The sequence below is a fragment of the Cyprinodon variegatus genome, unplaced genomic scaffold (genome assembly GCF_000732505.1).
Source record: "Cyprinodon variegatus isolate N-32 unplaced genomic scaffold, C_variegatus-1.0 Scaffold326, whole genome shotgun sequence".
In the NCBI taxonomy this organism is placed as follows: domain Eukaryota; kingdom Metazoa; phylum Chordata; class Actinopteri; order Cyprinodontiformes; family Cyprinodontidae; genus Cyprinodon; species Cyprinodon variegatus.
In genome coordinates this window covers 482,674-494,916 of record NW_015150779.1, presented here as the reverse complement: position 1 = coordinate 494,916, position 12,243 = coordinate 482,674, and the positions used below count along the sequence as shown (strand labels likewise).

General features: G+C 37.0%; 1 protein-coding gene across 1 annotated transcript; it reads left to right on the top strand.

Moving 5' to 3' along the window:
- Positions 1-737: 737 nt before the first annotated feature.
- On the top strand, positions 738-12,222 carry LOC107091130 (neuromedin-K receptor-like). Its single transcript, XM_015384884.1, has 5 exons — positions 738-1,141; positions 3,800-3,988; positions 4,115-4,265; positions 10,809-11,005; positions 11,079-12,222. The coding sequence occupies exons 1-5, from the start codon at positions 762-764 to the stop codon at positions 11,299-11,301; spliced, it is 1,140 nt and encodes a 379-aa protein (XP_015240370.1). The 5' UTR covers positions 738-761; the 3' UTR covers positions 11,302-12,222.
- Positions 12,223-12,243: the final 21 nt, after the last annotated feature.

Genomic DNA, 12,243 nt, shown 5'->3' with positions numbered 1-12,243 from the left:
ATAATGTATTTTTTCCTCTGAACTCACTATGTGTAACTGTGACTTTATTCAAAACCATGAATTAGCGACATTTAACACAGATTCTGTTATCATGACAAAATACAGACCACACACTGTGGATTGTTCATGAGGTTTGCCATGATAAGAATTCACTTATTTCTATTTTAGAAGAAACATTCCAGGTCGGTGTAAGCCAAGGATTTGCATCATGTGCTCCATGTACCAAACCCCCCCTTTAAAGTCAGATTATGGTTACACAACAAGCATTCATAACACCCCACATATCTCAGCTTTGCTTTTCATGACAAAGGATTAACAGTATCACAGCAAGAGGGATCTCAAACACCTCAGGTAATATTCTTTATAACCCTCAACTGAAAGCTTGTCAGGTTTAATTTTTGCAGTGAGTATTGAGTCTTAACTGCTGTTGTTAAACATTATTTCTATGAAGGAATATTTACAAAAAAACAAATTCCATCTTGAGCTTTTACGCACAGAATCTAAAGTGTCACAGATACACTTTTTTTTTTTTTGAGAACAAACATCTTCTCTCAGACAATCTGTCATTGGTTTATAAAAATAGAAGAACAGGAGGATTTGTTTTCAGCGTGAGGTGGATTTCTGTTTTCTTCACTTCATTCACACCGCGTGGGTTACGCTCACTCCACTTCAGCAACGCCGCGCTCCAAGCATCAGGACCAATCTCTCTTTCTCACAGAAGGGAGTCTGGAGCAGCAGCTCTGTCTGAGGACCCTCGGGGAATGGCCCCTGAACACGATGGCTCCAACATCACCACGGCCCCCAGCAGAGTTCTGGCCAACCAGTTTGCGCAGCCAGCCTGGCGCGTTGCGCTCTGGTCCGTGGCTTACATCACGGTGCTGCTGGTGGCTGTCTTCGGCAACCTGATCGTAATTTGGATCGTTCTTGCGCACAAACGGATGAGGACCGTGACGAACTACTTCCTACTGAACCTGGCTTTCTCAGACGCATCCATGGCTGCCTTCAACACCCTCATCAACTTCATTTACGCAGCCCACGGAGACTGGTACTTTGGGGAGGTCTACTGCAGGTTTCACAACTTCTTCCCGGTCACAGCTGTGTTTGCCAGCATCTACTCCATGACAGCCATAGCCTTGGACAGGTAGGACGTCATGATAGTTATTATTATTTTTTTTTTATTAAGTCAAAAAACATTTACAGGAAAAACTACTCTCAGAGAGGATAGCAAAGGTGTACATGAACAGATAAAGATAAATTACAATAAAAGAAAAACAAAAAAGTAAGACAACTAACAGGGGATTTATCTTAGCAAACATTTAAACCAAACATAGACAGAGCATATGCAACTCTGCCATATCTAAAAATAATTACAAAAATAAATAAATGCTCAATTAATAAATAAGCATTCAATGAATTGCCCCCCAAAACTATAAACAAATAATTGTAGGTAGAAATTAAATTATACAGTGAGACATAAATGTATTTATATCTTTTAATTAGCTTCTCTTTTTGTAATAATTAGCTTATTTTTATTTTATATTGATTTATTTATTACTAATTTTTTTAAGTATTTATTTATGTGCATGTGATAATATTTGCCTCTCTAAGACACACCCTTCCTCATTTACATATTGAGGCAGAAATGCATACAGAAATGTAAAAATGACATGCAGAAATAAATGGCGTTGAAGAAATAAGGTGAGTTAAAAAATACAAAGGAAGAATAAAGCAGACAAAATATTATCACATGCACATAAATAAATACTTAAAACAATAAGTAATAAATAAATAGTTAAACATTATAACAGACAATAAATAAATAAGGTAATTATAACAAAAAGAGAAGCTAATTAAAAGAGATATATACATTTATGTCTCACTGTATAATTTCATTTCTACCTACACTTATTTGTTCATTGTATTTTTGGGGGAAACTAATTGTATGCTTATTAATTTATTGAGCATTTATTTATTTCTGTATTTATTTTTAAATATGGCAGAGTTGGTCCTCCATAGAGCCATAGAAATAATGAAATCAAAAAGGTGAATGCACTTAGAATAGCAGATGTTTGGAGAAATCAAGTCTCAATTTTTTTGGCATATTTGTCATTAAAAAAAATATTTTTAAGAGAAGAAAAATAGGTTTTAAAGTAATTTATAAAACAGTGCAAGGAAGGTTTAAAATTTTTCCATTTAGCACAGTGGATACGATATTTACCTAACAGCAGGAGGATATTAATAGTATAAGAAGCAGTGTGGGGAAGATGGGCCATATAAAAAATGACATCATTTAGTGCAAATGGGGAGACATCATTCATTTTTAAAGAAACCCAATCTTTCCAGAAGCGGTGTGTAGTAGGACAGAGGTAAAACATATGTTCAACGTTTCACTATTATTATTATTATTATTACAAAAGGAACATTGATCCACCTCAAAACCAAATATTTTTCTTAAAAATTCTGCCACAGGATACATCGTGTTTATAACTTTAAAATGTGTTTCTTTGACTTTAGGTAGAGTAGGTCATTCTGGGAATGCCTTATGGACTGTATCTGAATTATCAGGAATATCTCTCTTCCAAGTAAATCTATCATAATCATCAAATTTTCTGGCTTTCAAAAAACTGTTAATGAATTTATTATTGCATTTTTTTATCAAGCAAATTGCAATGTGAAATCAACAAACTGGGCAATATTGGTGGGTAATTATTATATAACCTAGAGTTTTTTTTAATCAATTGAATTAAAGGCAGTGGAATCGATTTACACAGTTTTTTATATTCTCTTATAGAACAATTAACATTATATATTTTTAAAAAAATCTGAATAATTTATAATATCGCTGTTATCATCTGGACGTCATGATAGTTACAGTTGGTGTTATTGCTACTCTTGTTTGGATTGTGCATACTCTGATTACTCCAATTAAATATATTTATTCTTAATTTAATTTCTCAATCATTGTTATATTAAATATTGTAATCTTTGAGTATGCCAAAACAATCAAAGAAATTTACTGATATAATAACCTGGTTATTTATGATATACTTAGGACATCTGCTGACCTTTTTCTGTTGCCACCTAACATTGTGGAATCTAGAACTATATCCACCTGCAGCAACCCCACAGCAATACCTCCACAGACAGGTGGCTCATCTAGAAAAGATGTGCACAGCTCTTACCCAGATGTGCCCATCGCTTTTTTTTCCCCAACCTTTTTTACTTAGTAACCCATCTTATAAGATATATTTTCAAGTTTGCAGAACATTTTGGTTTGTTTGTTTGTTTTAAGTTCCATTTGGATTGTGCATTTTAAAATCTTTTACCTCACCATTCATTGCAGTACTATGATCTGTTGTTTTGCTTTTTTTTTTTACAAATTGATTTCACCAAGTGACTGTTGATCACATCTCTCAGTGTTATTTATCTTCCAATTAGATGGTTTCCACCTCTATCCTCTCCGTTTTTACTTCACAAGTAACTTTAAGTGTTTCAGCAATTATGTGTGAAGTTTTGTTCGATGTGTGCCAGTAATTTTTCAGGCTCAGAATCTTTTAACATATTTTCTAAAACTGCAGGATGTGTTTTCAGAAAGGTTTAAGAAATAAGAAGCCATTCAGTGCCTGACTTCACGTTTAACTTTTTTTAACATCTGAAATGTAACCATCTATGCTGCAATTGTCTAAGGGTAGACTTTTACCTATTTGTTTCTCCAATGGGTGAAAATCCACATTTAGAAGGTTTTTTTTTTTCTGGTTTAATAACAGTTCCCTTGTGTGTTCTGATGTTCAACATGCAGATACATGGCAATCATTCACCCTCTGAAGCCTCGACTCTCTGCAAAAGCCACATTGGGAGTTATCTTCTGTATCTGGACCCTAGCTGTGGTCCTGGCCTTCCCTCTCTGCTACTTCTCCACCACCAGAACATTACCAGGCAGAACTTTCTGCTACGTGGCCTGGCCCCGAATGGCTGACGACCCTTTTATGTGAGGCTGTGCTGACCCATTCATCATCAGAAACAAGATTGTTAGATTTAACAGCTTTATTTGAATTTTTGTCTATGACATGCTCTGTGGCATCTTGGTAAAGTGTTATTTATTTTTATTTGCCAGGTATCACATCATAGTTACTGTTCTGGTTTACATTCTGCCATTAGCTGTGATGGGCATCACTTACACTGTAATCGGAGTATCGCTGTGGGGAAGTGAGATCCCTGGAGACTCATCGGAAAACTACCACACACAACTTCAGGCTAAAAGAAAGGTAACCACTGCATTCATCTTTCAGCTCAACCTATTGCAATCCTACATATTGTTGTCTTATTAGATAAACATAAAATCTGTGAAATCAAGGGGGATAGAAAGGAATTTGAATAAGACCCTAAAGGGGTCATAGAATGTAAAACCTAGTTTACATTGTCATAGATGAATAACCATAGTTCAGTGGGTGAAATGGACGTACAGAAAAGTTCAAACCTGACTGGAGCCAATAACTGCCCGTCCTCAGCCGTAAGAGGGGAACAGTGAGCCAGTAACAGACATCCCAAGTGTACCCGAAGTTCTGGGAGTCTCCTTGATATAGATAGTTGGTCACGGATGCCCATGAGTCGGATAAATTATCTTGGATTTTAGACTATGCAAGGTGGTGTTTTTGTAATGCCAGTGAGAGCGCGCGGACAATATAATTATTTCTGGTGGGGGTTGCACTGTAGTCGACCAAAATCCCAGATGATTTTGAAATTCCCCCCAGACTTTTTTTTTAGGTATGAAGTAGGACATGTCCGGGAAAAAGAGGATGTCTGGTTACCCTACCATATCAACAGTTTGATGTTTCATTGAGTGAGTGCTTGTTGCTATGATGCGTTTTTGCTCAGCAGCTTCGCTCGTTGTAAATCAACCAATCAGCACACAGCTCATCTAAATATTCATGAGCATACCATAAAAGGAAGAAAACCTGTGGTTTTATTCTAGGGCTGTAAAACCAGGCTTGCATTAGTGCTCATAGAACAGCAAATATGCCATTTTCAGCCCAACCAATGTTACACACCCTATTCAGAGACTTTAAGGACCAGCACCAAATACACTATATAAGCATTCTATGACCCCTTTAAGGGATTGTTGCTATGTCTCTCTTCATCCCTGTGAATCTAAGCAACATTTTTTTTCCTTCTTTTTAGCCACATTTGCTGCATTACTGACAAATAAGCAGCAAATAAGCTTAAATGATGATTGATGATAAGGATCATTAACTAATCTGTGACAGACTAAAATAAAATTATCCCATCAGATCTATGATTCGTCTCTCTAAGGTCTTTGGAGAATTGTTATAAAGTATCAACACAAAATGATGGAGTCCCTATAACACCCTATAACATGTGATGAAGATTAGAATTCCCCAAGTTTAAACTTGCACCAAACAGTTGTATTGAGGACGTAGCAGTTATTTGGATGATACTTACATGTGTGTAATAATAATAATAATAATAATAATAATACATTTTATTTAAAAAGGCGCCTTTCTGGACACTCAAGGTCACCGTACAAAAGCATAAAAAACTCAGTGTCAGAAACAAAATAAAAACATTTAAAAAATACAGAGGCTGTGACAGTGAAATTGATATTTAAAGAGAATACGCAATCTTAAACAGATGAGATTTGAGTTGCATTTTAAAATGGAGAAGTGAGTCTGTTTTTCTAAGTTGGGGTGGTAGAGAGTTCCAGAGGCGGGGGGCAGAGCGGCTGAATGCTCTGCTCCCCATGGTGGTGAGACGGGCGGAGGGGACAGACAGGTGCAAAGCAGATGAGGATCCAAGAGCACGGGAGGGGGTGGGAACATGCAGGAGGTCTGACAGATATGGGGGGGCAAGGTGGTGAAGTGCCTTGAATGTCACCATGATAATTTTATTGTGAATGCGGAACTGTATGGGGAGCCAGTGGAGCTGTCGGAGGACCGGAGTGATGTGGTGGATAGAGGGAGTTCTTGTTATGATGCGAGCAGCTGAGTTCTGGACCAGTTGTAGTTTGTGGAGGGATTTCTGAGGAAGTCCAAAGAGGAGGGAGTTGGAGTAATCTAATCGGGAGGTGACAAGGCTGTGCACAAGTATGGCAGTAGTGTGTGTGGTAAGGGAGGGATGGAGGCTGTTGATGTTCCTTAAGTGGAAATAGGCAGACCGGGTAATGTTATTTATATGGGACTGGAAAGATAGTGTGCTATCAAGGATGATTTAATTTGTGCTAAATGCATAATTGGTGTGGCACCGGTGGTAGCTTTTCTATCATATGACACATGTGCTCTGTACTGAGCAGGCAGGGCTCCATTCTAGTTGTTGTAACTAAACTAGTGGTGTGCCTTGAACGTTACATTTGGCCACTTTTGGATGCAACCTTCAGGATCTCAAAAACATGCTCCACCAAACAGCACATCCTCTCCTTTATAGGAAATATGTATTATACGTATATATAATTCCATGACCTTAAATTACACCATGGATCATTATGGGATAAATCCTAGAACATTCCTAGATAGAAGCAAAAGCTGTATAAATGTTGCATCAAAAACAAATGCTACATTTAAAATATTAAAGGTCACAAATACAATAGCACTGGAAAAAATGGCATGCCTATAAAGAAGAAGATCAACTTTGCCTTTGTAAGTTGTTTTGATATAAAAATGATGCCAAATAAAGAGTTCTAAAAAATATAAATGCAAAAAACTGTTTCTTTATTAGAGTGAGGACAATTTGAAGATGAAATAAACCATCCTGTCGGAGGAGAAAATTAGAAAGTATTTCAAGACATTTTTTGTGATCAAAGGTTCAGTTGCATCGATGCAGCATCATGGAATTGATGAAAAGATGCAAACATTTGTTTTCACTTAATAGTATAATTCATTTCAAAAACTAGCTATAGAGCAAAGGCTGCTTAACTCAAAGGTATAGTGGAGGATGTCCTTTTTCCAGGTGGATCATCAAAATAAGTGGTCCTCCTAATTGTCAATCATTCTGGTGATATGATTACGTAAGGCCGTCCTACGTGCTCATCCCCATTTTCACTTACCAGTGGTGAGTCTGACATAGTGAAAAATTGCAAATCTGGGTTATTAATAGCATCTGGAATGTAAACAAAGTTTCACAATTTTCAAATTGCAGAGGCACTAAGTTTTGGTCACATTACATTTAACTGGAGTAAAACACGTTCTTTCTCTCGCCTGCCCTGTAGATGGCGGTAATATGCTTAAAGGCTGCACATTAAGGTGTTTTTTAATTGCTGTCTGATCAATGATCAAGAAATAACAAATGATTCTTAATGACAGCTAAACTATGATTTTCTAAACTGGTATCTTGACAATGCTATAATTTTAATTATTAAGACCCATTGTGAGAAACTGCAGACATCTGTGATAGAAAGTCACCCTTCGGTTAATGGTATGCACGTGCACCAATAAGCTGCTGTGTAATTTTGCAGACTTGTTCACCAGCAACTTGCAGACTATGATTAAATGCAGTTTGTCATCATCTGCCACTAAACAGTGTTGAAGCTTCTCTGCGGGCAGCGCAGAGATTAGGGACGTCACAGCTGGGATGATGAGAATCTATTGAGACAGCTCAGGGATTATTCCCGACAATGAATTTCATTGATGACCTTTGTACGTATCCCAGATAACCATCTGGTTCTCATTTAACTGATGTCATAAGAATGCATGATAAAAATAGAAAAGACGGAGTAAATTCATTTGTTAACTTATTTATGAAAAGCTTTTAGCTTTTCATAGGGAGGTGGATTTTCTACCACCTTTTAAAGGTCTTCAGCAGGAAACATGATCAGAGGTTGTATTTTTTTCTATGGACTGTGCTCAAAAATTAAAAGATGATATTTAATATAGAAAATGTCTAAGACACTGGCTGTAAAAGTTAAAGGACAGAATTCAGGACCTATGGCATTTAGAAGCATCTGCTGATGGTCTGCTCCTATTGAACCTCTGCATTGTGCTGCAAGCCACTGGCCTGTAGAGCTCGCTCATCCCTCCAGCTGGGAAGCTGCTGATGTTTGATGCGTCATCGCTGACCTTTCACTGTACCTCTCAGCCTTTCTCCAATTATATGTGGAAAAGTTTGATAAAAACAAATTGGTAGTTGGCAATAGTTTAATTTTAGAATATAATCCGAGGTTACTTATTCAGGACTAATTATGTCGCTCCAACAGCTTTGACACAATTTTTTTTTGTTTTACATTTAAAAGGAATTTTCTTTATCATTATACATCCAAAAGGTGTTTTTACACTTCTTATATAACATCCCTGATCATTTAAAAACATATTTATTAAGGTGCACTGGGTTTATTGTCTGATAAAATGAAACAAATCAGAAGTAAATTTATAATTCCACCATATTTATGTTTAAACTTTTTTTTTTCTGATTGAAAGTAGACTCCTTGTGCTCAGCTTTATCTGGGAGCGGGCCTCTTTCCCATTTAAAGCTTCGAGATTTAAACCTGCAGGATTTGTTTTACCCAGGAAAATAAATATCCTCCTGCTAAGAAAGGCCATGGATCATTTATAGCCGTCTGAGAAAAACTGCACTAAGTCTTCAGTTCAGACAGTGATGGTAATAACTTACTATATCATTAACTTTATTATTAAGTTGCAGTGGATCCATTAGCAGGAAAAGAATAAATCATATGAAATTACATTTTTTGCCACCCTGCATTTAGCCAAAGCTGTTGCTTTACAAATGCTTTGTTCAGTTACTCATGCAACCTCCAAAAACACAAAAAGCACATTTCAAAGTAAGTTTGTGAGATTAACTGACTGCACAGATTACATTTTGAGGTCTACATTCCCTCTTGAGAATATTTTGAAACTACTGTAACATTGCTTCTTTTAGCTATTTAGAATTTGTTTGATTTTCAAGAAGCATTTATTTAGATGAGATTATATAACAGTTCATGTGTATTTAAATGCATTGGCTGTGCTGAAATGTTTCATTATTAATGTAATTAGATAAAGTTTAGCTAATAGAACCCAATTTTCTCAGCTGTACAATAATTACCAAATGCTTTTTAACTGTGCAGTTTTAACCACATGCTTTTGGATTTTCTCTGTCTTTCATAAATTAAATATGATTGGTATGAATTCATATCATACCAGTCATACCAATCTGTATTTGACATATCTCAAATACAGCGCCTTGGGAAAATATTTGGTCCCCTTGAACTTTGACCTTTTGCCACATTTCAGGCTTCAAATATAAAGATATAAAATTGTAATTTTATTTAAGAATCAACAAGTGGGACACAGTCATGAAGTTGAACCAAATTTATTAGATATTTTAAAATATTTTTAGCAAATGAAAAAACTGAAGAATTGGGTGTACAAAATTATTCAACCCCTTGAGTTAATACTTTATATCACCACCTTTTGCTGCGATTACAGCTGCAAGTTTTATGTCTCCATCAGTTTTGCACATCAAGTGACAGAAATTTTTGCCCATTCTTCCTGCAAAACAGCTTAAGCTCAATGAGGTTGGATGGAGAGCGTTTGCGAACAGCAGTTTTCAGTTCTTTCCACAGATTCTCAATCAGATTCAGGTCTGGACTTTGACTTGGCCATTGTAACACCTGGAAATGTTTAACTGTGAACCATTCTATTGTAAATTTTGTCTTGTTGGAAGATAAATCTCCGTCCCAGTCTCAGGTCTTCTGCAGACTCCAACAGGTTTTCTTCCAAAAAGCTTCTATATTTGGCTCCATCCATATTCCCATCTATTTTAACCATCTTCCCTATCCCTGATAAAGAAATGCAGGCCCAAACCATGATGCTCCAACCACCATGTTTGACAGTGGGGATGGTGTGTTCAGGGGGATGAGCTGTGTTGCTTTTACACCAAACATGATGTTTTGTATTATTGATATAAAGTTTTATTTTGGATTAATCTGACCAGCGCTCCTGTGTCTCCCAGGTGGCTTGTGGCAAACTTTAAACAAGTTTTTTATTGACATTTTTAAGAAATGGCTTTTTCCCATAACAGATTTGAGCAGTATACATGTACAACTGAATGTTGTCAGAGTTGGCCTCTTGGCTGCATCTGTCCTCAGTCCTCTCATTGTTTAAGCTGAAAATTTAGAGGGAAGGTCAGGGCTTCGTAGATTTGCACTGGTCTGATATACCTTCCATTTCAATAGTATCTCTTGCACAGTGCTTCTTGGGATGTTTAAAGCTTGGGATATATTTTTGTATCTAAATCCAGCTTAAACCTCTTCACAGCGGTATATTGAATCTGTCTGGTGTGTTCCTTGTTCTTCTTGATGCTCTGTGTGCTTTAAATAGACCTCTGACACTGCAGGTGCATTCATACAGAGACTCGAATACACACAGCTGGAATCTATTTATCTTCATCAGCTATTTAGGTCAACATTGGATCATTTAGAGATCCTCCCTAAAATTTTAAGAGTTTGCTACAGGGAAAGTAAAGGGGCCGATTTATTTGGCATGTCCCACTCTTTAGCTTTTTATTTGTTAAAAAAAGTTTAAAATATAAATTTTGTTTCAGTTCATGATTGTGTCCCATTTGTTGACAAAAAATTTTAATTTTACATATTTATGTTTGAAGCCTGAAATGTGACGAGAGGTTGAAAGGATCAATCGGGCTGAAAAGTTTAACAATACACTGTATGTATCCCAGTCAAACATAGGAGTTTGTGTGTGACAGCAAGTGTAAAACTAAACCTACTAAAAAAAAGAAATTTCATATTCATGCTCCTGTCTGTGACTTTGATTGTTTTCATGTGGTAAAAACAGTTCTTCTTCTAGGTGGTGAAAATGATGATCATTGTGGTTGTGACCTTTGCCCTCTGCTGGCTGCCGTATCACGTCTACTTCATTGTGACCGGCCTCAATAAGAGTCTTATTAGGTGGAAGTACATCCAGCAGGTTTACCTGTCAGTGCTGTGGCTTGCCATGAGCTCCACCATGTATAACCCCATTATCTACTGCTGCCTCAACAGCAGGTGGGTACAAACCAGTCATGGGTACATCTAAGTATCTGTACTTTAACATATCAGGGTTTATTTTTCATTGCAGGTTCAGGGCCGGTTTCAAGCAAGTCTTCCGCTGCTGTCCCTTCATCCGGATGTCAAGTTACGACGAGCTGGAGCTCCAAAGCACCAGACTTCGACCTTGTCACCAAAGCAGCATGTGCACCCTCTCTAGAGTAGACACCAGCATCCTGAGTAAAAACAAGAGTATTTCCTCTGGGAGAAACAGGTCAAAGGCAGACTCTGAGCAGAGTAATAAAGACAGCTAGACTCCACACACACACCCATCTTGTTCGCTTCTCAGAATATTCTGTTTACAATATTTTTAACTGCTTCTGTTCCTATATCAGACACTTAAGTGGTTTACATTTTTTTAAGCCTCTTGAACGGTGAAGAGGATAATGTTGCACTGATAGTTGTGCTTCAGTTTTCATTGTTGTGCAAAACATTACGTTTGCCTCACCCAACTCTTAGGCAAGCGAAAAAATGCTTCCACCGCTCTATTGTTCATGTACAACTGACACAAGAGCCGCTTCTTAAGAAAACAGGAAACTTTCAGAGAGGATACACGAGTGTCTGAGCCAACTGGGAGGTGGTGGTTGTTCAATAGGGAACATAACATTTTTTTACATGCAACCTAAAGGGAAATCTACTAAAATTTAAATCAACTTAGACGATTTGTTTAAGATGAAGCTGAAAGAGAGTATCAGCGGTGTTGGAGGTAGCTAAGAAAACAGACACTATTCTGTTCAGGTTCATTTAAAATCTGGCTTCCTCCCACAGGCCATAAACATGGCTGTTATGTTAATGGGAACCTCTAAATTGCCCTTAGGTCTGTGTTTCTTCATTCTCCTGCGGTGATCTGTCCAGGGTGTGCCCCAGTTTTCGCTCATAGACTGCTGGAGACAGGCAGCTGTCCCACTTTGAGCCTGATGTATAAACAGAAAAAGAGGGCTGGATATTCTGCTGCATCATTACTGAAAACACAAACACAGGGAATGACAAAATGGAAGATGAATAAAAAATAGTAACATTATTCTTCAAAAAAAATGCTAGAGATATAAGAAGATGTCTGTATAGGTAAGGTTTTACTAAAAATATTTAATATTAGGCAGTTATATTGTATTGTAGGATGTCTTACAATTGTGCTTGAAGGTTTACATACAACTCTATTAAGGACAGAAAGAAATCAGCTGCCATTAAAATAAATT

Excerpts from the sequence above, each read along its gene's own strand:
- LOC107091130 (XM_015384884.1), top strand. The coding sequence starts at position 762 with ATGGCCCCTGAACACGATGGCTCCAACATCACCACGGCCCCCAGCAGA. Across the intron at positions 1,142-3,799 it reads ACAGCCATAGCCTTGGACAG|ATACATGGCAATCATTCACC; the intron begins GTAGGACGTCAT and ends TTCAACATGCAG. Across the intron at positions 3,989-4,114 it reads ATGGCTGACGACCCTTTTAT|GTATCACATCATAGTTACTG; the intron begins GTGAGGCTGTGC and ends TTTATTTGCCAG.